The 27,941-nt window shown below is 38.0% G+C and overlaps 1 protein-coding gene across 4 annotated transcripts; it reads right to left on the bottom strand.

The window, feature by feature from the left end:
- Window positions 1–15,108: 15,108 nt before the first annotated feature.
- LOC139757621 (uncharacterized) lies at window positions 15,109–25,919 on the bottom strand. 4 transcript variants are annotated; one of them, XM_071678268.1, is made up of 2 exons: window positions 25,764–25,919; window positions 15,109–20,650 (listed from the first exon to the last, which is right to left on the bottom strand). In XM_071678268.1, the coding sequence occupies exon 2, from the start codon at window positions 20,075–20,077 to the stop codon at window positions 18,671–18,673; it is 1,407 nt and encodes a 468-aa protein (XP_071534369.1). In that variant the 5' UTR covers window positions 20,078–20,650; window positions 25,764–25,919; the 3' UTR covers window positions 15,109–18,670. The 4 variants fall into 4 exon arrangements, with proteins under 4 accessions (XP_071534369.1, XP_071534370.1, XP_071534371.1 ...); XM_071678269.1 differs by having other exon boundaries at window positions 16,598–20,650; window positions 25,791–25,919; XM_071678270.1 differs by having other exon boundaries at window positions 16,598–20,650; window positions 25,827–25,905.
- Window positions 25,920–27,941: the final 2,022 nt, after the last annotated feature.

Genomic DNA, 27,941 nt, shown 5'->3' with positions numbered 1-27,941 from the left:
ACTTGATAGGCTGAATGCCGATGATTGCATCACTCGAGTAAGCAGAATACTGATTAATGCGGCCGCTTGATTTGCTAACTAGATTTGCCAGATGTCACCAATTACATGATGATCTTGTGTCTTTATTTTCTTGCCTGAATGTATATATAAATGTATTTTTTCCCTTGAAATACTCACGGTAAAAAATACGAAATTTGTGTATATACATCCCGGAAGGTTAACATTGCCAGCTGATGATTCACGTGCAATGGAGCTGAATAGTAGTTCGGACACGCTCAATATCAGGTCAGTAACATTGGCCGGCTTCATCGCTAGGCGAAGATAGCGTGACCCAAGGTAGGGTTTCCAACCCTGAGATCGCTACTCCCAAATGGGGTCGCCAGGCATTTTCCCTGGGGTCATGAAGCCTCCACAGTTCTCAAAAGATATATTTTTCCCAATGCAAAAGTCCATCGCTTTCTTGTGTCATTGTGCAGTTATGAAGTGTTATCAGGCCTTATTGTCGTATTGTTCACAATGTTTAGCATAAACTCTAGTTTCCGACAATTACTAGTTTTAGTAAATTAATTATAAACTAGGTATATCATACTCTTCCCTAGGGTCACATTGACCTCGGAAAGATTTAAATTGAGCCGTCATAGGATGAGAAAGGTTGAGAATGACCACGCTAACAGGCACGGCATCCCAGTCTGGGGCTTGTTAACCATCATTGAAGATATGACGGTATGTGACCTCCTCTTAATTATCATTAACTGCACGTCAGATAGGTAACCACCCTGTAGGCAGAGAGAAAGATTGATAACCATCATCTCCAGCAGCGTGTCGTACAAGGGGCACCTCTGTGTTATAGCGATCCCGACCGTGACGCATTCACGGGCCGCTTAGGTTCTAATCCTGGTTGCGGCAGTCTGTCCATAGTCAACCCAGCTGTTCATCCACCCCTAAGGTTTGGTTGATGAAATGGTACCTGGCTCAGGCTAATATATATATATATATATATATATATATATATATATGTAGGTTTGCGGCAGGGGTGTGTGATGTCTCCATGGTTGTTTAATTTGTTTATGGATGGGGTTGTAAGGGAGGTAAATGCAAGAGTCCTGGAAAGAGGGGCAAGTATGAAGTCTGTTGGGGATGAGAGAGCTTGGGAAGTGAGTCAGTTGTTGTTCGCTGATGATACAGCGCTGGTGGCTGATTCATGTGAGAAACTGCAGAAGCTGGTGACTGAGTTTGGTAAAGTGTGTGGAAGAAGAAAGTTGAGAGTAAATGTGAATAAGAGCAAGGTTATTAGGTACAGTAGGGGTGAGGGTCAAGTCAATTGGGAGGTGAGTTTGAATGGAGAAAAACTGGAGGAAGTGAAGTGTTTTAGATATCTGGGAGTGGATCTGTCAGCGGATGGAACCATGGAAGCGGAAGTGGATCATAGGGTGGGGGAGGGGGCGAAAATTTTGGGAGCCTTGAAAAATGTGTGGAAGTCGAGAACATTATCTCGGAAAGCAAAAATGGGTATGTTTGAGGGAATAGTGGTTCCAACAATGTTGTATGGTTGCGAGGCGTGGGCTATGGATAGAGATGTGCGCAGGAGGATGGATGTGCTGGAAATGAGATGTTTGAGGACAATGTGTGGTGTGAGGTGGTTTGATCGAGTAAGTAACGTAAGGGTAAGAGAGATGTGTGGAAATAAAAAGAGCGTGGTTGAGAGAGCAGAAGAGGGTGTTTTGAAATGGTTTGGGCACATGGAGAGAATGAGTGAGGAGAGATTGACCAAGAGGATATATGTGTCGGAGGTGGAGGGAACGAGGAGAAGAGGGAGACCAAATTGGAGGTGGAAAGATGGAGTGAAAAAGATTTTGTGTGATCGGGGCCTGAACATGCAGGAGGGTGAAAGGAGGGCAAGAAATAGAGTGAATTGGAGTCATGTGGTATACAAGGGTTGACGTGCTGTCAGTGGATTGAAGCAAGGCATGTGAAGCGTCTGGGGTAAACCATGGAAAGCTGTGTAGGTATGTATATTTGCGTGTGTGGACGTGTATATGTACATGTGTATGGGGGGGGGGGGTTGGGCCATTTCTTTCGTCTGTTTCCTTGCGCTACCTCGCAAACGCGGGAGACAGCGACAAAGTATAAAAAAAAAAAAAAAAAAAAAATATATATATATATATATATATATATATATATATATATGTATGTATCTTTCAAACTATTGGCCATTTCCCGCATTAGCGAGGTAGCGTTAAGAACAGAGGACTGGGCCTTTGAGGGAATACCCTCACCTGGCCCAATTCTCTGTTCCTTCTCTTGGAAAATTAAAAAAAAAAACGAGAGGAGGATTTCCAGCCCCCCGCTCCCTCCCCTTTTAGTCGCCTTCTACGACACGCAGGGAATACGTGGGAAGTATTCTTTCTCCCCTATCCCCATATATATAGTGTGAATGAGATGGCCTCGATTAAGGCTTCAGTAGTTCTTACCGTCTCAGCTAACAGAAGAATAGACATAGTCAGGCCGAGAGCTTGGGATTTAGAAATTCTCTCCCTCTGTATTGCCACGGTACTGAAGGAGGAACCAGGGAAAAATAAGTTCTGGAAGGTTTAGTCATCTTTTTCTGGCGCTACTTCGCTGAGGCGGGAAAGGCAAGAAAGAAATATCCAGGATTCCGATATTTGCTTGATTTATATAGGCTTAGACTCGAATACTGGCATACTGTCTTACCGAATGTAACCATGCTACCTTTGTTTGCCATGAACATTTTAAGTAAACCCATAAATTCATGCCAATAATTCTGTTCAGTGCATTGATCAAACCATATCAGCCAAAATAACTTGATATCATAGTTTATTTGATTTAAGGGAAGACGAAAAGAAAACTCCATATATTTATTCGCAAAAATGGCTTACCTTATGAAGTTCACGTTTTCAGGTAAATATTTAGGTTAGTACCGAAAAATTCCCTGGTCTGAAAACAATTTAAGTTGTACTCTGAACATTACAAATTATAGTCGGTCAAAAAAAAAAAAGGATGTGAATTACACAAATGTAAACCTACCCAAATTTAGGTTAGGATCTAGGCCTTGACTTTGATATGACCATTTTCCATAATAATAGTTTCCATTGCGAGAATACCGATAAAGATACGAGAAAAAATGGCCACTTTCTTGTAATGTTATTTATATAGTATCGCTTCATTAGAAACAAAGGAATTCCTTTACCTTTTGATTTCGGATCACATCTCGTTCACTAGATGTGCCAAGCTGGGATACATTGTACGTCTCCCTTCCACACCATCATCTTGTAATTTCAGAGTGACGGTTGGACTAGGCTAGCGAGTGTTAAATTAGTCATGAGAAGCATATGGCGAGGGTAGTTACCTACCTCTAAAGAGCCAGTTGCTCGTTGGTAGGGTAATCGATGTGATGACCGGCTGTTGACCACTGTTCACTTCCTTGGGTCACAAGAAAGGACCTTAGGTCGTCCAGCGATCACTATAGTGTATATTAATAATCCTGTTCCTTTTTGCTGGCCAGTTCTGCTAGGCATAACTTAGAAAGTTTATATGTTTCTTTCATGGAGTAAAAAAAAAAAAAAAGCTCGTTATATAGTATGATTTGAGTATGATGTATGTAGTTGTAAATATTCATCTTAGTGCTTGAAAACAAGTTTTTAATGTACAGTACGTATGTACATATGTTTGCCGTTCCTTGCTTGTGATAGTCTATATCCATATTTGTGTACATGATTCCACGAGCTTTTAGAACAGGTTCAAAACTACAGCGCATTTCAACAACTTTCTGGTAGTTTATTAAAGCCACTACTAATATCTTAGTATACGTTTTCCTTGAAACCTTAGAGGTAAACTATTTTTACTTGCAGCTCAGCCTCGTCATTTGGCCCGATATACTATATAAATATTTCTCTCCTGTGAATATTTAAGTAAGAGGCTACGTTGAGAGCATCTTCCACACAATATAATTTTGCGATAAAACAATCGTTGACTAGTTTTCATATCTATCGACGTCATATATACCTTGATGTTAGGTATATGTATATTCCATTTTGGGTTGTGGGTTCTTGTTGAAATGAACGTGTAGAAGTTAATGTTCGTTAATTATTCACCACCATCAAAAATGAATAATGAGTTTAATCAAAATCATAAATAGATAACATTTAGATTACACTTGGTAAGTAAAGCACCACCCGTTAAGGTGACATTTCCGTCAGCTGGTTTTAGTATTAACTGCATAACAAAAACAGGACTGGCGATCTCCCTAATATACCGTACCTTGCTGGAAAAGCCCTTTAGAAGCTGGAAAAAAAATTTCTCTCACCTTCCAGCAGAAGCAAGCAACTAGAAATATGCCAGATATCACTACCATGATATATGTATCCAGCGAACGGGCGTACAACTAATATTGTCATCTCTGGACAATAGTTGATCCGAGAAATCAAGAGCAAAGATACATTATATGCATAAAATGTGTATGATTACTTTATTGGATAAAATGAAACGGCATAATACATAACGAAGTCGCGGAATTTTTTTTCCTTGCCGTCAGGTAAAAGGTTATGTGTGTTTATGTATCCTGCAAGTCGATCGTCATTTCCTCCGGTGATCGACCAGGCACCTTACAACGCACTCCACCTCGCCATCCGATATGTCTGTCTCTGTTGGGGTAGTGAAGACCACCGTCAAATCTCTACCAAGGCCCTGAAGTACGACACTTCTGCCGCAAGTGGCTTTGCAGACCCCCACCTTCGATCTAGTCTTGACCCTCCTCATACCATACCATAGCATGGCCGCCCACAACCTGCTCCTCGGCGTAGACGATGAGCCTTTCTTCCTCCGCGGTTGTACAGCACAAACTATCTAAACGTGAAAACTATTTAAGGATGGTTGAAAGACGTAGTGCCCCTTTACAACGCTCCAAGAAACTTTCTAATTTACGGAATGGAAGAATATCTGTTTGGGTAACTTAAATACCATTTCATAGCAAATAATGAGATTCTTACACCCCAAGTGACATACCTTCTCACATTACTCCAGTTAACAAAATTAGATACGATATCTGGAATATCTTCCTTTGGCCAGGCTTGCCAGCGGTTGTGTACCCCCGTGGACTCATGGCTAACCATTACCAAGACTGCTAGCTTCAGGTCCCATTTTGTATTCTTCCTCGGTACAGAACCTGGCCAGGTCTTTTCCTATCAAACTAGGGACTTGTAGTTGTCATACAGCGCTCCTGGGAACACTGCAAAGCTAAACCTCCGGCTCTGAGGCAAGTGCAACTTGCCCTAGCAAACTAAGACGTGTGAAGAACTCATCTAACAGTACTTTTGTTACCATAGCGGCCTCCTGGTCTGGGAGGGTAAAGGCTTCTGGCCTCATGGTACTTTAGTCTGTGGCTACAGATGTGCTTGTTCCCATCTTGAGTGCTAGTAGGTGTCCCGCCTTGCCCTCGACAACTCTTTCCATGGGTGCTCCAATCTGCTACAGCTGAATTGAGAAGGCCAATCCCAACTATTCTGTCCTTCCTTAACACGCCAAGTGCTACATCACTGGCTCTAATTTTCAACATTGTGACATATCGCAAAAGTACAGACACCGACGAAGTTGACCAAGGATCTTTACCCTACAGTGACGGATGGAAGGTCCTGTGCATCCCTTTCAAGATGACAACCCCTCACCTTCTATGGTAAATTTGTCACCATTTCATAAGGCCCTGCACATGTAGCCACAGCTGTTGTACCTCCTGTTTGAAGTTCAGCTCCATTCTGTCGATCCACCTGCTAAGCTTGCCAGCCCAGTCACACTGCCTACTGCCCAGGCTGCTTTTTATGATTCCTACTTCACTGTGACTACAGCATCTGCCTTACGTCACCTGATGTTACAATCTTTCCTCCAATTCAGCCATGGCTGCTGACAGCGGTTTTGAACCCTTTGTCAGGCATTGCCCAGCTTGTTCTAACTTCTGGTTTGAGCTGTCAAACACCTTTTGCCGTTGTTATTGCTGGATGTGGTAACCAGCTTTAGCATTGTTATTACCTCCCTGTGCCTGAATCTAACCCTGCTATCCCTTTGAGTCTCTTAATACACTTTCCCACTTCACATTCCAACATATTTCCTTTTATCCCACTACTAATACCCACTATCAAGTTATTCTTTAGGTTGTTGGCTCTTGTTGAAGCAAAAGTTGATGTGAACAGTCTGAAGCACCGTGAGCTTTGATGAAATGAAAAATGGGTATATTCAATTTACAGTTAAGCAGGGGAATCTCTGCTGAGCTTTCCATAGTCTTAATGCTGTAATCTGCTTTAGAGTATATCACTATATTGGCTAACACTTCTCTGTCATGCTCACTACATTACCAACGAGTTGGATGGCTTTGCTTTACTGACTGCACCATACTCATATATAAGTTCTGTAAGGAAAATCCAGAAACAGATAATGTAAGCCTTCCCAAATACGAGCCAGGAATCAAATGAGGGAGTTGCCTGATATTGGTACACTAACATCTGTACCCCACATGGAGGGATACAACCAATATTGTAATAACAGTCATAAAATCCACAGTAACTGCTGTTCCAGTGTCCCAAGAAATGAGAAAGGTTAAGGTTTACCACAGCAATTTTACAGAAGTAGCAGGAATAGTAAAAGTAAGGGGACAAAGGTGGCAGATAAAAAAGTGAAATGGAAAGTAATTCAACGAAGGTGGGAATATCAATCCTGAAAATATGTTGAGTGTGATAATAGGTGGCAGACCATCAACAGCTGTTATATGAATGCTGCCAGATAGTGCAGTTTGATAGTGAGACAGGCTTCAGATCCTACCAGTTTAAGAAACATCTGTATGATATGATGCAAGCTCTACACTTCCCCCACAGTAATGTTTCTGTTAGTAGTAAAAATGAAGTAGTTAAACACTAATATTATAATAACATGAGTTTTGTCAGGGATTCTCATATACCATTTTCATCCACATGCCTTTTATTTCAGGATATTTTACATATTGACTGTAACAATTATGGATATCTTTGAAACAAATAATTTCATAAATACACAAAGCTCTACACCAAAATAAAATCTAAAGTAATTTTATAGTAATCTCACTTTCACCTGCAAGTTTCTCATGAGTTGTAATTATTAAGCCCTAAATACAAACAAGTAAACCCTAAAGACTGAAATGATGGATTGTTATACCTCAATACATGTTCCCCTTTCTGCAGAATTGAGTAATTCTCCTTTCCTTTATATATACAGATCATGGCCAAAAATTATTTGAATTCTTTAAAAGTTCTACAATGCAATACTTATCCATTTCATCTTGGTATGTCAAATTCAGGGCATATACATCTAATGTATCAAAGGTTTATATAATAACCTACTTCCTAACAATATTTGATGTCCAAACACTATCATTACAAGTGAGAGGGTCAACCAGGGTGTGCTCAAGTAATTTCATTACATAAAGAGGATGGTTGAAGAGAAACAGCCAAAATGGAACTATGTATCAGAAAAGGTGAAAGCACGGGGGAGGAGAACACTGAGGAGATGAAAAAAAAAGTGAGGGCAGCTTTGAGGTTTCAGGGCCTGAACATTTATGAGTGCAAGCGGCATGCAGTGAATGAGATAAAAAGAAGTGTTATTGAATGAGATGAAGCAAAGTGTTATAAAGAAGGGATATGTAATGTTAATGGGGTGAAGCAATCAAAGTAAACCTTAGAGACATCTACGGAGTTTGACTAAGGAAGTTAATCTCTGATTTCAGTACATTATACATGACATGACATGAAGAGACTGGAAGTGTAAAAATGAAGCTATTCATTGTTACTGATGCTACTCACTAAAGCAAGGAAGGCATCCAGGTAAAGAGTATCAAAAATCAAAGAAAAAACTAAGTGGCTTTGTCACTTTGGAAATATTCGTAAAAAGACAAAAATATATACAAAATCAGTAAGCACTAAATATAAAACTGGTGCACCTTCAGATCATAGAATAATTTGATTTTAGTTCAACTAAAAGTTTCAAACAAGTATCAAGAGCAACCAAAACATGCTGGATAGAATTGTATGGATACAAATATTACAGCATGCATTTGTACTATGGAATAATGATCCCATGGGTTAGAAGCCTTTACCCCCTAGCATCTTGTGAAGATTAATACCTCTCACCCTTCATTAACTAATCAATCAGCGGTAGTGGCTCTAGCTTGCTTTGGTTATGCTCCCTTTCAATCAGCAGTCACACCCAGCAGTGAGTTCACCATCCACTTGGCTGTCAAGCTACAACTTGCTGATTACCTTGTAATTCTCTGGAATAGGGATGTCACTCCAGTGGTGATTGTCATCAGTTAAAAGAAAAAAATTTGAAAGAGAAGGAAGGGTAGGCAAGGAAACAATCAAAAAATTTGCTCACTGGAGACCACCTTGCACAGATGCCATTTTTGAAACAAGATGGAAATGTTAGAAACAACCAGAAAATTTGCTCACTGGACACCACCCTGGAGAGAAGCTCCTTTTCATTATACAACTTATTTTTCTCTTGATGGATAGTTTGTCCTGTAAGTTATGACAGCAAAACAACAAGAAGCCAGACAGTCAGAGAAAATCCTAACCAAGAGAAAAAAAATGACCATGAACATATCTTAAAGGTTAATTTGTATGTATACATGTATTTAATTTATTTAACTTGTATGTATATGTGTATTTAATTTATTATTTATAATTACCTTTTGGACCAATTTCTGTGAAGGAGTCCTGGTGTTATTCAGGAACTTTTTAAAGGTTCCTGTGCTCAAGGCTATGCTATTTCCAGTTGCAGGGAAATGCAGACCCTTCAGAGTGAGTTCTTTTGTAAGACTGTACCCATAATGATATGGGCTCACCAAAGGTGACTTTTCACTTGCTGTGTGACCTCTAACAGGTAGAGCCCAAATGGCGTCTTAGCTACGTCTCTTTGTTGTATATCAGCTGACTTATATTTCTTTCTTGTATCTCTCCTGATGATGAGATTATTGCACGAAAGTGCACTTGGGAACTTATCGTGTTTCATTTTCCCCGTGGACTCTGAGGAACATACTTGATCACGCGCAAAATTGTGATCCTTTCCAACATACATACTTATATATATATATATATATATATATATATATATATATATATATATATTTTTTTTTCTTTGTCGCTGTCTCCTGCGTTTGCGAGGTAGCGATATATATATATATATATATATATATATATATATATATATATATATATATATATATATATATATATATTTTTTCCCCAAAAGAAGGAACAGAGGGGGCCAGGGGAGGATATTCCAAAAAAGGCCCAGTCCTCTGTTCTTAACGCTACCTCGCTAACGCGGGAAATGGCGAATAGTTAAAAAAAAAAAACTATATATATATATATATATATATATATATATATATATATATATATATATATTTAGGAAGAGAGGAAAGTGATTGGTTCTCAGTGAATGTAGGTTTGCGGCAGGGGTGTGTGATGTCTCCATGGTTGTTTAATTTGTTTATGGATGGGGTTGCTAGGGAGGTGAATGCAAGAGTTTTGGAAAGAGGGGCAAAAATGAAGTCTGTTGTGGATGAGAGAGCTTGGGAAGTGAGTCAGTTGTTGTTTGCTGATGATACAGCACTGGTGGCTGATTCATGTGAGAAACTGCAGAAGCTGGTGACTGAGTTTGGTAAAGTGTGTGAAAGAAGAAAGTTAAGAGTAAATGTGAATAAGAGCAAGGTTATTAGGTACAGTAGGGTTGAGGGTCAAGTCAATTGGGAGGTAAGTTTGAATGGAGAAAAACTGGAGGAAGTAAAGTGTTTTAGATATCTGGGAGTGGATCTGGCAGCGGATGGAACCATGGAAGCGGAAGTGAATCGGAGGGTGGGGGAGGGGGCGAAAATCCTGGGAGCCTTGAAGAATGTGTGGAAGTCAAGAACATTATCTCGGAAAGCAAAAATGGGTATGTTTGAAGGAATAGTGGTTCCAATAATGTTGTATGGTTGCAAGGCGTGGGCTATGGATAGAGTTGTGTGCAGGAGGGTGGATGTGCTGGAAATGAGATGTTTGAGGACAATGTGTGGTGTGAGGTGGTTTGATCGAGTAAGTAATGTAAGGGTAAGAGAGATGTGTGGAAATAAAAAGAGCGTGGTTGAGAGAGCAGAAGAGGGTGTTTTGAAATGGTTTGGGCACATGGAGAGAATGAGTGAGGAGAGATTGACCAAGAGGATATATGTGTCAGAGGTGAAGGGAACGGGAAGTGGGAGACCAAATTGGAGGTGGAAAGATGGAGTGAAAAAGATTTTGAGTGATCGCGGCCTGAACATGCAGGAGGGTGAAAGGCATGCAAGGAATAGAGTGAATTGGATCGATGTGGTATACCGGGGTTGACGTGCTGTCAGTAGATCGAATTAGGGCATGTGAAGCGTCTGGGGTAAACCATGGAAAGCTGTGTAGGTATGTATATTTGCGTGTGTGGACGTGTATGTATATACATGTGTATAGGGGTGGGTTGGGCCATTTCTTTCGTCTGTTTCCTTGCGCTACCTCGCAAACGCGGGAGACAGCGACTAAGCAAAAAAAAAAAAAAAAAATATATATATATATATATATATATATATATATATATATATATATATTTTTTTTTCATACTATTTGCAATTTCCCACATTAGCAAAGTAGCACTAAGAACAGAGGACTGAGCCATTGAGGGAATATCCCCACTTGGCCCCCCTACTGTTCCTCTTTTGGAAAATTAAAAACAAGAGGGGAGGAGTTCCAGCCTCCCGCTCCCTCCCCTTTTAGTCGCTTCTACAACATGCAGGGAATACATGGGAAGTATTTTTTCTCCCTTATCCCCTATATATATATATATATATATATATATATATATATATATATATATATATATATATATATATATACCTCGCAAACGCGGGAGACAGCAACAAAGCAAAATAAATAAATAAAGAGGGGCAAGTATAAAGTCTGTTGGGGATGAGAGAGCTTGGGAAGTGAGTCAGTTGTTGTTCGCTGATGATACAGTGCTGGTGGCTGATTCATGTGAGAAACTGCAGAAGCTGGTGACTGAGTTTGGAAAAGTGTGTGGAAGAAGAAAGTTAAGAGTAAATGTGAATAAGAGCAAGGTTATTAGGTACAGTAGGGTTGAGGGTCAAGTCAATTGGGAGGTGAGTTTGAATGGAGAAAAACTGGAGGAAGTGAAGTGTTTTAGATATCTGGGAGTGGATCTGGCAGCGGATGGAACCATGGAAGCGGAAGTGGATCATAGGGTGGGGGAGGGGGCGAAAATCCTGGGGGCCTTGAAGAATGTGTAGAATTCGAGAACATTATCTCGGAAAGCAAAAACGGGTATGTTTGAAGGAATAGTGGTTCCAACAATGTTGTATGGTTGCGAGGTGTGGGCTATGGATAGAGTTGTGCGCAGGAGGATGGATGTGCTGGAAATGATATGTTTGAGGACAATGTGTGGTGTGAGGTGGTTTGATCGAGTGAGTAACGTAAGGGTAAGAGAGATGTGCGGAAATAGAAAGAGCGTGGTTGAGAGAGCAGAAGAGGGTGTTTTGAAGTGGTTTGGGCACATGGAGAGGATGAGTGAGGAAAGATTGACCAAGAGGATATATGTGTCGGAGGTGGAGGGAACAAGGAGAAGAGGGAGACCAAATTGGAGGTGGAAAGATGGAGTGAAAAAGATTTTGTGTGATCGGGGCCTGAACATGCAGGAGGGTGAAAGGAGGGCAAGGAATAGAGTGAATTGGAGCGATGTGGTATACCGGGGTTGACGTGCTGTCAGTGGATTGAAGCAGGGCATGTGAAGCGTCTGGGGTAAGCCATGGAAAGCTGTGTAGGTATGTATATTTGCGTGTGTGGACATATGTATATACATGTGTATGGGGGGGGGGGGTTGGGCCATTTCTTTCGTCTGTTTCCTTGCGCTACCTCGCAAACGCGGGAGACAGCGACAAAGTATAATAATAAAAATAAATATATATATATATAATTTTTTTTTCATTATATTGCTTTGTCGCACTCTCCCGCATTAGCGAGGTAGTGCAAGGAAACACGAAAGAATGGCCCAACCCACCCACATACACATGTATATACATACATGTCCACACACACAAATATACATACCTATACATCTCAACGTATACATATATATACACACACAGACATATACATATATACACATGTACATAATTCATACTGTCTGCCTTTATTCATTCCCATTGCCACCCTGCCACACATGAAATAACAACCCCCTCCCCCCTCATGTGCACGAGGTAGCACTAGGAAGACAACAAAGACCCCATTCGTTCACACTCAGTCTCTAGCTGTCATGTAATAATGCACCAAAACCACAGCTCCCTTTCCACATCCAGGCCCCACAGAACTTTCCAGGGTTTACCCCAGACGCTTCACATGCCCTGGTTCAATCCATTGACAGCACATCGACCCCGGTATACCACATCATTCCAATTCACTCTATTCCTTGCATGCCTTTCACCCTCCTGCATGTTCAGGCCCCGATCACTCAAAATCTTTTTCACTCCATCTTTCCACCTCCAATTTGGTCTGGTGTCCCACTTCTCCTCGTTCCCTCCACATATATATATATATATATATATATATATATATATATATATATATATATATATATATATATATATATATATATTATTTTAATTTATTTTGCTTTGTCGCTGTCTCCCGTGTTAGCAGTATATATAGGGGATCTCTTGGGTTTCAATGGTCCCAATACTGAAGCAGAACTTGAATGCAGCTAATAAATATTACTTATGTATCCTCAGTTATTGGCCAAACTTAGTTCAAGTCTGGTAAGCATTAAGATTTTTCAACTGGTAATGATTAAACTGTTTTTGAAAACAAACTCCAAATTACCAAATGATTTATTTACAGTACACTGGTGATAGCCATTATGTAAGATCAACTGGTATTTTCATGATTTTCACATTTGAACACAAAAACATCATTGTCATTCATGGAACAGCATCACTGAAATTTAATTGTTACGTTGTAATGACAAGATATCCTTCATTGCACAAAGATTAAAGGCATTTCTTGTTACTGGAAGTATTATTTATAATAACTTATACACTTTATCAAAGATCATTCCTAAAATTTGACATGATAAAGGAAAGTGGAAATTCTGTGGGATGTTACTGGTGTAGTGCATTTATAGCCATGAGATATAATTTTATCCCTGGGGATAAGGGAGAAAGAATACTTCTCATGTATTCCCTGCGTGTCATAAAAGGCGACTAAAAGGGGAGGGAGCGGGTGGCTGGAAATCCTGCCCTCTCGTTTTTTTGTTTTAGTCCATATGAATGCACACCTTCGTAGAACACATAACTCTCCAACAGCCAGAGTTTGAACCCAGGACCTTATGCGTGGTAGGTGGGAGTACTACCACTACTGCTGAGCAAGTCGCTAGTGATGGGTGAAAGCAATATCCTCACCAGAAGGTAAGGGACTTCTCAAACTCCCACTGATCATGGAAATTTTCTCCTGGATCATAGGTCAAACCATCCTGAGAGAGAAGAGTGTACTCCAGTAAAGAAAAAGGTGCTTGAAAAGATGCATATTTATACATAATAAAAGACAGATGACTATAAAAAGTCAGTGATAGATGGGACATGCCTCTACTAACAAAAGCAGTAAATGAGGAAATGCTGTAAGAATTCTGAAATGTTTTCAGGCTTTCCTGTCACCTTAAGTAGTCAGTGTTAATGCATGACATTTGCTAAGAAATACACATTTGCTTGATACCCAAAGCACAAATAAATGACAAGATGGCTAAATACCATAAAATACAGAGAAACTTGCATTTTGCAATAAAATTCAGTATTTCTGAAGAGTAAATTCCTGAAACTAATTCAGTGTGAATGAACATACACATGCATGTGTGCACAGGCTATATTTTTTCACAGTGACAACTAAAAATTTTCAGTCTATCTTACATTATTACTTTAGCAGTATAGTATACTAATTATAATACTGTTTTTTGTGTTACTGTTTGGTGTTGCACTTTGCATCAACATAATTTTACTTAAGTTTTATTATTACCCAGTATCACCGTCCAAAATAATGAATGAAAGTAGTGATGATATTACAAGACCCAAACCTTTCAGCATTAAGAAAATAACAATAGCAATGCAGTAACACAATCGGGCATGAAGTACACTCCATGTAATTAATTTATTTTTCTGTATGTACTCAACTTTCCCATTTTAGCAAGGAAGCATCAAGGATTGGGCCTCTGAGGAAAAATCTTGCTTGACTGCTACTCCTCCAATTTCTAGAAAGTGATAATACAACAAGGAAGGATTCCTAGCCTCCTCCCCCTTCCTGCCTTTTTTAGTTATCTACAACATGCAGGAGATACATGGACAGTAATATTTCTTTGCTATCTGTGTACTTCTTACTAAAATACAAGGCTGATGACTACATGTGTGAGCATTTATTATTATCAGAAAAGCATAACTCTAGAATATCTATTAAAGACTTCTATCATCCAAAGATAATGTCTATACTGTAGTCCTGATATACTGTAATTTGCAACCTACAATGTAAAAGTATCTCAAGGAGTGAACTGATGGTTTCTCCTCAATGACTACTGGAGAAACATTCAGATACACAGCTACTGGCTTAGTAACTACAAATCTAACAAAAACTTTTACTCAACCATTACACTTTCTCTGGGTAACCTGTTTTTGAAATGACTCCTTTTCTTTTATCAAAATTTCCCATAAGGGGTTTCGAGATGTACAGGGAGAGAGTTGAATGAGAGTAAACACATCAAGACCAAAAATCTTTGAGTTTTGACCCATATTTAACAAGTCAGTGCCCATCCTCTCATAGTCTACAGAAATTGCAAGGCCTATGACTCTAAAAGAGCCAGGTAGCTTAAATTTCTATAATCAAAGTGTTCATGTACAAATTTTGATTGAAATGACTAATGTGTATCCCAGAGTTTAAATGAAGTAAAGCTCTTTGCAAGGACCATTGTTTTTTCACAAGAAATAAGACTTCCCTGACATAAAAACAATCCAACAGATAAATAAATCTTCATTTCTGTTATTCACAATTTACAGTTATATATTACAAAATTTGTTTGTGTAAACATAAAGTCAAATCACTCATTTCTTGTTATTCATAAAATACAATGCTGATGATTCATATTTTGTTTTCAGTGTAACCAGCTCCCCTTATCCATCTTCCAGAATTATTTCTATCTTACAAAATGTTACAATTAGGTCTATCTTAGTTTTTAGTGATCGTCAGCTTTGATTATGTCCAATCTATTCATTCTTTTAATCCACCTACATGTTTATACAATCGGAACAGGGTGAGATAACAAGGGACATATGACTATGAGTTCACAGTCAACAGACCAGTTAGCTATCAGTAAAGGTTTCACAATTTTTGCCTCTACTTAACAAACTAAACCTTAACTAAACTTCTATAAACTAACATAACATAAACAGACCTGGTCTACCCATATTTACAGAATCCTAAAATCTTGTGAAGCCTGGTGAGGTTGAAGTTACATATAGTATCTTTCATCTGCCAGTCAACACTTCAACATTTGACTCAGATTATACATACACCCTCTCATTTCTGAAAATGTTCTGTATACAATATAAGCATCTTTTACTTGATAAGCCTCGTTAAATTAAATTGTGAATGAAAATTTTTGTGTTTTGAGCACTCTTAACAACATTGAGATCTTTTTTAGCAGGTACATAATGATTCTTATAACCTTTTGTTTCTTATCGCGACCAATATGGCATGGGCAATAGTTCCAGTCAAAGACCATCTTGGGTGAAAGACACAAAGTGTGAGGAAAAGATAGTAGAAATTAATCAGGGGTCTTTAGATATTTGTATAGGTAGAAAGCATATAAAAAGAAGGAAAGAAGAAAGTAATGCAGTCTTTCCTTATGATAAATACAATTGCTGTCCCTGCAACTAATCTCAAAAAGATGGTTATCTGAATCTTAATTCTACTAATGGAAATAACACAAATCAGTCCTACCTTAGTTTTCTCAGTCTTTGTGGTTGCTACCAATTAACAAAAAACAACATCAGAGCCAAAACTTGTTGCATGCATAAATATCAATGTGAAACCTCTGCTACAGAATTTCTAAACAAGAAACTTGAAGGTATTGTACAATCCAGAAAAACCATTGTTGCAAGTTCCACATCTCTTGCACAGATCTATGATGGAGGATCATTAAAGGAAGTCTTTGATTAACATCATTTTGAATGACATTGTTTTGAAGTTATGGCATTAAAGAAAAAAAATCCTTGATTAACATTACCAACATTCTGAAGTTACTTCATTTGCATCAGTGATATGGTGAAGTTGCAATGTAAAAATATTATGAAGTATATATAAATTACAGCACACAAAAACATTTGATACAAATTATGACTTAGATTACTTGAATAGATATACCTACTAGTGATCTTTTAAGGTTAGCAGGAACATTAAGTCTAACTTTGTTATCACTGTCTTTTAACATTTCCAATATTTCAAAATTTTCCTTTTCTTTTTTTTTCCACAAAACATGTTTGTAATCTATTGATCAAATGCAACCCCAATTTTTAATAACGCATCTATGGAAACTCAACTTCCAGTAAGATGAAAGACGAGTCAGATCTTGTGCATACATTCAGACCCACGGCAAGCTGGATAACCATCAGATGCCCTGACAACTTTAATAATTCTGTATTACAGAAATAAAATTGAAAAAAATCAAAATAAATTAATGATGCAACACTGTACTGTAAATATACTCGCCAAAAGAAATGCAGAAGTTTCTTAAAGTCAAACAGTATGGCAAAAGCCTATGTAATGACACAGCATAAAGGCAATGGGGACAAAAGTGAATGTTTGAATTATAGAGGTATACGTTTGTTGATTATGCCCGATGGCCATTTTTCATGGTATAGTAATCCCAGTGGTGTCATATGATACAAGGCATGGGCCCTTGATTAAAAAGTATGTTAGACGATGTATGTGTTGGAAATTAAAGCCTGAAGACAATATGTGGTGAAAGGAAGGTTAATTGAGTAAGAAATAAGAGGTTGACTGCAAACATTGAGGGTTAGAAGGTCCTAACTTTCATTTTCTCAGAGAAGATCATAAGGAATCTCTCATGCTCATGGGACAAGCTTCAAAGAAAAGAAATTATAAATTTTTTCTTGGAACAAAGCTGTTGAAATATAGAACCACCTCTGAAATGAAAGAGCAGTTGCTCTTCATATGAAAAAAATATATATAAATAATCAGTATGCTGTTACAGATAAAGGTATCTATTAACACTTAAAAAAACTGTAATATTATACCAGGAAGTAATAAAACTTCCTGTCATATATTGTCCACAAAAAGCCTTGTTCCCCCACTGTATTTTAAAAGGAGATATCACATTTACATTTTAGTGCTTTGTCACCTCTCTTTTGGCCTTGATTAGCATATGCAGGTGTTTGGGCATGGAAATGGCAAGAATCCTTAGGTATCCTAGGTCATGTTTTGGGTCCATAGGGCCTTGACCTCCTGAAAGAGACAAGGCACTGATGAGGTGTTGCAGGAAGCAGCTGCCTGATCATGCATTCTGAGTGCTTCTTGCACCTAGAAATCTCCTGTGTACCTACTTTTTCTTGCTTTCAGGTGTGTTTTGAGCTTTTCCTCCTTAGAAACTTAAAAATCAACCATTTTGAAGAACAGTTGGAAGAAATACAGTGCCCAGAAGAAAATTTCCCAAAATAAAGTGCCAGCTAGGAAGAGTCAGAAAAGATCATCCTTCCCCATAAAAAGCCTGAGGCACACTGTGGCATGTTCCTAGTGCTCATACCATTGAAGGAACTAGTCTCAGTGACAAGATGTATGATGATTTCGCTCTGGAAGAGTCATATGCTTGTGCCCGCAATAAACCTTAGACGTATATCACCTTTGAAAATATATGAAGGCAGACAATGGTTTTTTGCAGACACTGTATTGTGTTAATGGAGTATATTTCTCAAAACACATTACTCTCATGTAATTATTTGTTGAAAGGCTTTTCTCATCTACAAAAGAAAAAAAATTAGTTATTATCATTAATCTATATCTATCATAGTACTTCCATTTCCAATTCAACAAGGAGGATCAGGTACACAGCCTCTGAAATATCATTCACCCAACCATCTTATCTTACTTCAATTTATGTTGTGTGCAAATGCAAAACATGAATTTCTGCACTTATAAGAACACTTCATACTTTTTTACTTTACACATGAAGTAATAAAAATGAATAGGTAAATGATATGAACAAAAGAAATTTCTGTATGCTACTCAAATAAATTTTCTTTTAAGATTTACTCAATGCAATCAAACAACCTTTTTTATGTGATGAATACAAAGATGAAATCATTGCCTATCGTAATTAGATACACTGTACACGAAACATACAAGACATGCCTTTTATTTCTTCCTTAGGACAAAGTCACAGTACAATAGTGCTTTGGTATTTTCCTACTTACATCTGCATCGAATTCAGCACATTAAAAAATGAAAGATGCAAATAACATCAAAATAAAAAAATTTCAGTAACAACCATTAAATGACAAAAAGTCATACTAATCTATTTCCTCTTTAATAACTATTAAATCATCAACTTCTTTTTTCACTATATCATCAATATGCTTTTCGTTATCAAAATCTTCCTCTGTTTTATTTACAATAAATACACAGTTTTGGTTACCAGTAATTGGTTCTGGTGATAATGATCTTACAGTTTTGGTCTTTCTGACACGTTTACCTCTCTGAGGTTTATGCTCTACCATATGGCGCTGTAGTTGACCTTTAAAACGAAAACTAAATTTACATTCTGGACACTCATGAGGTTTTTCTTGATCATGAATTTGCATGTGTCTATTAAGGGAGCTTCTAAGTTTGAACTTTTTATTACATATAGGGCAGTCCACTGGTTTACTTTCAGTATGGGTCAACATGTGAGCCTTCAGGTGGCAGTTCCGTGAAAATACCTTGCCACATTCAGCACAATCAAATGGCCTTTCCCCGAAATGAGATTTTTCATGCTTTCTCAGGGAGCCTTTATGGGCAAATGCTTTTCCACAGAAAAAACATTCAAATGGCTTTTCTCCTGCATGCTTAAACATATGCTCTTTTAAAGAACGTTTATGAGCAAATCCCCTTCCACATTTAGAGCATGAAACAGGTGGCTTTTCTCCAGTATGAAGAAACATATGGTCAATTAAACGGCTTTCCTGTGCAAATTCTTTTTCACATACGGAGCATCGATATGGCCCCTCCACTGTATGTTTGTTCATGTGCTCTTTAATTAATTCTAAGTCTTCAAATTGCTTCCCACAACAGGAACACTCTAATGCCATTTCTTTTGGGTGAAGGCTCATATGTCTTTCAAGTGAAAGTTTTTTGGAGAACCTCTTTCTACACACAAAGCACACATGTGGTTTTTCTCCAGTGTGCGTTTGCAAATGCCTCCTAAGATGGCTAATTCGTGTAAAGACATTCCCACATATGTGACATTCATGAGGTTTTTCTCCAGTATGAATCAAAAAATGAGTCTTAAGATTGCTCTTTTGTCCAAATTCTCTCTTGCAAACAGAGCACTTGAATGGTTTCTCTCCAGTGTGAGTCATCATATGTATCTTAAGGGTACCATTGTGTGTGAATGCTCTACCACACACTTTACATTCACATGGTTTTTCTCCTGTATGAGTGTAAATATGTCTCTTTAAGTGGGCACTTATTTTAAATCTATTCCCACAAAACATGCACTCATATGGTCTTTTTACAGAAGAACTCTCATCTTGTTCTTTTATTTCCAAACTTAACTCAAATTTCTCCATTCCATCATCAGATAAGTCCTCAGTAGGCTGTATCTGTTCATCAAGAATATTATCTGTTTCAGTTTCTCCTGTTTCATAACACTCATCCATGTCGTTTCTAACCTGAAGCATTGTGGGCTCAAACTTTCTTGATATTACATGATCTTGCATATATATATATATATATATTGGAAAGGATCACAATTTTGCGTGAGGACTCGTAGGAATATATATATATATCTATATATTTATTGTTAAGGTAATACTGTAAAATTATATACCTTGTAATTACATTAATATACAATTTCCCTCACTAATCATTCATGGAAAAAAATAATCATTACTTATGAAATCTGCTGCAAAGAGCTATTCTTGTTTCAAATGAAATGGAAATAGAGATATACAATTGAAATATGTAACTACAACAAAGCTACTAACTTATATATATGTATCTATGTACTTTAATAGCTTTATATCTTTTATATTTTTAGACATGTAAATCCAATTAAGCTGATTTATGTTTCATTATGTTAAATTCATCATTCAAAAATTACTAAAAGTCTTCACAGCAATACCAAAAACTAACACTTTCCACACTCTTCAGTTTGTCATTTGTAGTTGATTGGGCTTCATTTATTCATGGGAAGGCAAACAACTGATGCAGGTACCAGCTCACATTTTTAACAATGAAGATTCTATTGTTGTTTCCAGTTCTTCTAATTCAGAACATACTTGAGTTAATACCTGTAAAAAAGTTAGATATATTTCATTATATGTACTTCAAAATGTCTGACACTACTCTGGTAACATAAAATGTTCAACAATATATCAAGCAACTGGCTAACTCAAAATAGAATATATGCATACCCACAAATACACAGTAACCTTAACACCTTACAGATATGAATCTAACCTGTACCCTCCTACTACCCTTAATTGTCAACAACTCTTACAACATAATTCTAACAATACTGAGTATCACATTACTATCTATCTATATCTCTGATGCCTATTCCCTCTGGAAACTCCCATCATGGGGTGGCCATGGCAAAAGAGTCTCCATTAACACATCTCATAAAGCATTTTGCTCAACTCTGTCACACGATTCCTCAAGATCCATAAAAGCTGCATACAACTTTTTACCTTTCACTGAATACTTTTCCACGGTCATCCTTACCACAAAAATGTAATCCTTACATCCCTAACTTTCCTAAAACCCCCTTGCTCTTCACTTATTCTGCATCACATATGACACATAAAACTTTTACACCAATTTCATACTTCAACAGCCTTCTCTTACAGATCTCCCTCCCCAACAAACATGGCATTGAAGAAACGTACATCATACTGCCTCATTAACCACAAAACATTGCCTTTCCAACCCAATCCTAAACTCTTCCAGACATACACCCATCTATGACTTACATTTCCTCAACTGCATTGTGAACATCACCAATCTCCAGCAAAACAAACAGTGATTCAGCATACCACAAGATCCTTTATACCCACAATGGAACTCATGCTGTGTGTGTGGGTGGGTGGGGGGATGGATACAACAAACATGACATTCACTCTCCATACTACAAATATTAGTACAAAGAACATAAACAAACTGAACATCCACAGTTCACTCCTTGGCACTAGGTTCAGTCAAATATAGAGAATCCCATAGTGTCAATACATAATTCATCTACTCCATCCCACACTTCCCTGGTAATTCACCATACAAAATAGAGCACTCAGAACAATTACCAGCTGTTTAACAACCACAAGCAATCAATTCACGTATAACAAAACCAGAATTCTTGAATGGGTCCTGGTTTTACTCCAGGACTCATTTTCTAGGAGCTCCCTCAACTCCTAGGCTGTACTGCTTTCAACAGCAAGGAAATTATGGGCTTCTTTTCAGGGAGAAGTTCTTTAATGACACTGCACTGGGTACCGTGTTCCCTTTCATCAAAACATGAAGATAAAGCCTTGCTGATGGTAACTTCTCATTAACGGAGTAGTCAGAAGCAGGTGAATTCAGTAATACCTCTCTCTCTCTCTCTCTCTCTCTCTCTTTATACAGGAGGGTGAAAGGCACGCAAGGAATAGAGTGATGTGGAACGATGTGGTATACCTGGGTCAACGTGCTGTCAGTGGATTGAACCAGGGCATGTGAAACATCTGGGGTATACCATGGAAAGTGGGGCCTGGATGTGGAAAGGGTGCATTACACATGACAGATAGAGACTGAGTGTGAACAAATGTGGCCTTTGTTGTCTTTTCCTAGTACTACCTCGCACTGAAACTACAGCTCCCTATGCACATCCAGGCAGCACAGGCTCCCTATCCATGGTTTACCCCAGACATATCACATTCCCTGGTTCAGTCCGTTGACAGCACATCGACTCCAGTATGCCACACCTTTCCATTTCAGTTTCACCCTCCAGCACTCAAAAACTTTATCACTCAATCCTTCCACCTCCAACTTGGTTTCCCTCTACTTTTGACATATTTTCTATTTGTCAACTTTTCCACACTCATTCTCTCCATATGTCCAAACCATATCAAAACACACTCTTCTGCTCCCTCAACTACACTCTTTATTATCACAGATCCCCCTTATCTCTTCATTACTTACTTGATCAAACCACCTCATACCACATATTGTCTTCAAACATTTAATTTCCAACAAATGCACCCTCCTCTGCACAATCCTATCGATGGCCCATGCCTCGCAACCATATAATATTGGTGGAACTACTATTCCTTTGTATGTAGCCCTTTTTGCTCTCGGAGATAATGCTCTCTTTCCACACATTCTTCATCACTCCCAGACCCTTTGCCCCCTCCTCCACCATGGTTCCATTCACAGCTAAGTCCACTCCCAGATATCTGAAACACTTCATTTCCTCCAATTTTTCTCTTTCAAACTCACATCTCAACTAACCCATCCTTCAATCCTGCTGAACCTAATAACCTTGCTTTTATTCACATAAACTCTCTACTTGTTGAACAACAAATGACTCGCCTCCCTAGCCCTCTCATCTCCAACAGACTGCATACTCGCCCCTCTCTCTAAAACTTTTGCATTTACCTCCCTCACCACCCTATCCATAAACAAATTAAACAACCATGGTGACATCACACACCCTTGCCACAGACTGACCTTCACAGGGAACCAATCACTCTCCTACTCGTCCACACATCTTACACCCTTGATAAAAACTTCTCACTGCTTTTAGCAACTTACCTCCTACACCAAATATTCTTAAGACCTTCAACAAAGCATCTTCATCAACCTTATTATATGCCTTCTCCTGATCCATAAATGCCACATACAAATCTGTCTGTTTTTCTAAGTATTTCTCACACACATTTTTCAAAGCAAACAACTGAGACACACATCCTCTCCCAATTCTGAAACCACTCTGCTCCTCTCCAATCTGATGCTCTGTACATGGCTTCACTCTCTCTATCAATACCCTCCCATATAATCTTCCAGGTATAATAAAAAAAACTTATGCCTCTGTAGTTTGAACACTCATCTTATTTCCTTTACCTTTATACAATGCATTATACATGCATTCCTCCAGTCCTCAAACACTTCAACATCATCCATACAACATCATCCATACATACACTGAATATCTTTACCAACCAATCAAAAACACATTCATCTCCTTTCTTAACAGATTCAACTGTAGTATCATCAAAGCCCACCGCAAGGCCTTCACCACCAAACTACTCTCCTTGACCCTCACTTTGCATTCCACCCCGACCAAAACACCCTACATCTGCCACTCTATCATCAAACACATTCAAGTCCTTCAAAATACTCACTCCATCACTACCTGTTATCACTTACCCTTTTGCTTCCTTCATCAATGTCCCCATTTATTCTCTTGTCTTTCTCACATTATTTACCGCCTTCCAAAACATCTTTTTAATCTCCCTAAAGTTTACTGATACTCTCTCACCCCAGCTCTCATTTGCCCTTTTCTTCAACCCCTGTACCTTCCTCTCAACCTCCTGCTGCCTTCTCTAATACATCTCACAGTCATTTGCACTCCTTCCTTGTAAGTACTGCCAAAATGCCTCTTTTTCTTTCACAGGCAACTTTACTTCTTCATTAACTTCTCCCATTTTTACCTGCCCACCAATGACCTCTCACATGCCACATAAATCTTTTGTACATACTTGCACATGCCATCCCTGCTTCCCCAAAGACCTCCCTTTTCTCACCCACCCCCCTTACTTCATTTGCTCTCACCACTCTCTTCTCCCAGATATTTTCTCCTCCTTTTTGAAAACCTCTACAAATCCTCATCCTTGCCTCCATAACACTTCCCACCAGCTGACCTTTTCTGCACATTTATACCCAAAAGTCACTCTTTTACACACCCATCAATTAATACATAATCTAATATTGCCCTTTGACCATCTTCTCTTCGCATATGTATACTCATATATATCACTTTTTTAAACCAGGTATTCCCAATCACCAGTTTTATTTTCAACACACAATCCTACAAGCTCTTCACCATTTCCATTTGTAACACTTAATACCCCATGCAAACCAATTATACCCTCAGCTTCCACATTACGTACCTTCCCATTTACATCACTCATTGGTTTTCAGCAGTTTTCATAGGTTCTGTTTTTAAAAAAAGCTATGCCTTTCACATTAATTAACATCTCATTTTCCTTGATTCACATAACCCTATCATCTACAGCCTTATCATATAATCTTCAAATAAAACACTATATAAAGCTGAAATTTGTGCTTCATTATTGTATTCACTAAGTACTACATTTGCAAACTATCACTCAATATACAAAAATAATAGCAAAGCAGAATAATAACTGTTGAGAAAGTTCTACAATGCTGTTAGTTTTGAATACAGAGAGATTGTGTTCTGAAAAGTAAGTGCAGTGTTTCAAGAACATAAATAGTTTTACTACATGCTTTGGTGCATTAAATTTTGTCGAGTAATACTAAACTGGGTAATAAGGGTTATGTATTTCAGAGATTCTATCAAGTCAATTAGGTAATGTAAAAGTAATATACTTGTGTAATGTCAACAGAACCCATATCGACCTCGCATACTAGCCAAAATGATAGCAGAAATATACCAACATTATATACTTATCTCCTGCATAGCTGCTCACAGAGTCATCTATTTGATGATATCGGGCACCATGTTGCCAGTGCATTTTCAAAAGTGTGACTGGTATAACTCAACCATAATACTGAATATTAAGATATATGTGAACTGCTGGGGAGATAAAGGGAAGTTTCCATTTTTTTTTCTTTTTTACATTTACAAACCTATTTCCCTGAAGTGCAACTGTCAACTTTTTAATATTATTTTATACATAAGATAGATCAGTCCTTCACAGGTATTTCTGTAAGCACGACAAATATAAATCACTTAAAACATAAGTAGCCATTCCTCAAAGCTAGATTGGATGTGGACCGGAAATACATTTTTACATTCAGAAATAAACTGAACTTTAACAGACATCCACAGCATTCGTTTATTGTATAAGGTTAAACTTGTTGTGATAATAACATAATTCTAAATTATCTGTAGCATGATAAAAACGAGTCCAATTAGTGTACACGAGGGAAAACACACACAAAGCTTTAGGCTTCATACATTTCTCATGGGGTAAACAAACGCACCATCTTGTACATTAACTGAGAGTGGTTCATTACGTAGTTTAACGCAGCCATCCCACTAACAGCTCGTACACTTTGGCAAGCTATCAGGGTCTTGGAACACAAATGCAAGAGTGCACCGAGCCATCCACCTCCACAACAACTGACATTAATACATTGGTCTCCGTCTCTTGACAGCATACTAACACTTTTTATAAGGGATAAGTTGCTCACTGGTCTACTGGTTGATGCTGATCAATAATCACACACCAGATATGGGCGACAAAGGGCGTTAACTGTGAACACACACTTGCTAGCCTTCTGTCACTTCCTGTCGAGAGAGTCTCTCTCTCTCTCTCCCTCTCTCTCATTGTTTACTTTGTCCTATATTACTACAGGATAAAAATTTTTCCACTTTATTCATGATTCTGGAGAAGTAGTCATCATTTTGATTGGATTAACAAAAATAAATCTAACCTCCCTCTCTCGGCAAATATGCCGTCAGCACCAGAGAAAATGAACCAAAAAGTTCTACATCCAGTGCTTCATATGCTTCCACAGGTTTCCGGTGCGCCATGACGCCGCTGACGGGATATTCCAGTATTTTTAAAAAGACTAGTGTCATAAATGATGACCTTATCGCTAAAAATCATTAAAAATCCAGTGTTCTATAAGGATGAAATATGTTTTTTAGGGTGTGGTGATTGCTTTAATGTGGGTAGAATCCAGAATTTTGATATTATCTGAGGGGTTTGCTGAAAATGGATGGCCAACACTACTTCCTTTCTGATGATTTGACTCACTGCTGTAAGAACTTAGATTTTTGAAGATAGAAGCTAACTAGACAAGTTAATTACCAGTGAACAGACTTATTCCCTTCCCAATACCTCTAGAATCAGAGTGACTTGGTTCAAATGGTGTATAACACCATATTGACACTGTACTTCAATGGAATAATATTATGTTAAAGACAAGAGATATATAAACAGTTATATATAGGAAATGTCTAATGGTGCGAGGTTATAGGCAAATCGAAGATAAAACATATAGAAATGGGATATTTCAGGCGAAGGGTGGAAAATGCCTTGACCCAGGGCCCATGACACCTCTCACGATGTACATACATTTATAATGAATGATCAATTTAGATAAACGTATCATAAAACCCACTAGTTGAAAAAGGAAATCATAAATTATTTGTAAAGAAAAAAATACACTAACCCAGCTCTCTTGAGTAGGCATTTGGTTAAGCATTTGTCTACGGTGACTATTTTGTAGCGGTGTAACCTCATATATATATATATATATATATATATATATATATATATATATATATATATATATATATTTCTTATTCCTCAGTAGACAAAAGCCACAAACGTACGTGACGCACGTACTGAATGGGGTTTTTACATTTCTATAGGTTGACACCTATATATGTTAGTATACCTTTTGGTTGGTTGACACCTATATTAACGGTGTTAGTATGTCCTTTGATAAGTTTACCCCATATTAAGGTTGTTAGTATACCTTTTGGTAGGTATACACCTATATTGAGGGTGTTAGTATACCCATTGGCAAGTTGACACCTATATTAAGGGTGTTAGTATATCCTTTGATAGGTTTACCCCTATATTAAGGGCGTTAGTATACCTTTTGGTGGGTGTACTTCTATATTGAGGGTGTTAGAATATATTTTGGATAATCAGGGAGTTATTACACCTAGCTACATGAATAGTAGGTCGATCATCCTATATACGGACTCGAACCTGGTCCTTAGTTACTTATCCACCTTCAGGATATCTTTACGTGGAATCAGCAGAAAGTCTTGAAAGTTGTTTGTGGGCACCGTAGGGCACGGCCCACGCACTTAAATTTGTTTGATAGACTTGACCTTAGGACATAGGTGCAACTGTCCGTACGTAACAAGGTTACTATATAGCCGTAGATAGTTAATGTATCTTCATTAGATAATTATTGTTTCATTCTAACATTCTGTAGATACGAATTTGGATATAGAATTCGACGAAATTGAGGTGAAGACGAATAACGAACATTTGGATTAATGTAATTATGTAATGTAATTATTTGGATGAATGTAAATATGTATGTGTATTAGCTGAAATTTGAATGATAAACTTGATAATTATGTGTTGGTTAAGTAAGACATAGGTAAAGGTCCAACCAATATAGAATAGAATGTTCGCAAGCACTATCAATTGAGAAACAAAAAAAATCAAAGTTAGTCATATCCATTTTTTGTAATGATAAAGGTTACCATTTTCTATGGTTGCCAATTTAGTTAGTGTTCCTCGCCTTTAGATGGCGTCTACAACGTTACACGAACACGTGAATTGCTCACAGTTTACACGTCTTTGTATATAT

Source organism: Panulirus ornatus, chromosome 27 (genome assembly GCF_036320965.1).
Source record: "Panulirus ornatus isolate Po-2019 chromosome 27, ASM3632096v1, whole genome shotgun sequence".
NCBI classification, from domain to species: domain Eukaryota; kingdom Metazoa; phylum Arthropoda; class Malacostraca; order Decapoda; family Palinuridae; genus Panulirus; species Panulirus ornatus.
Note: the sequence above shows the minus strand (reverse complement) of the source record. Positions and strands in the feature narration are given on the sequence as shown.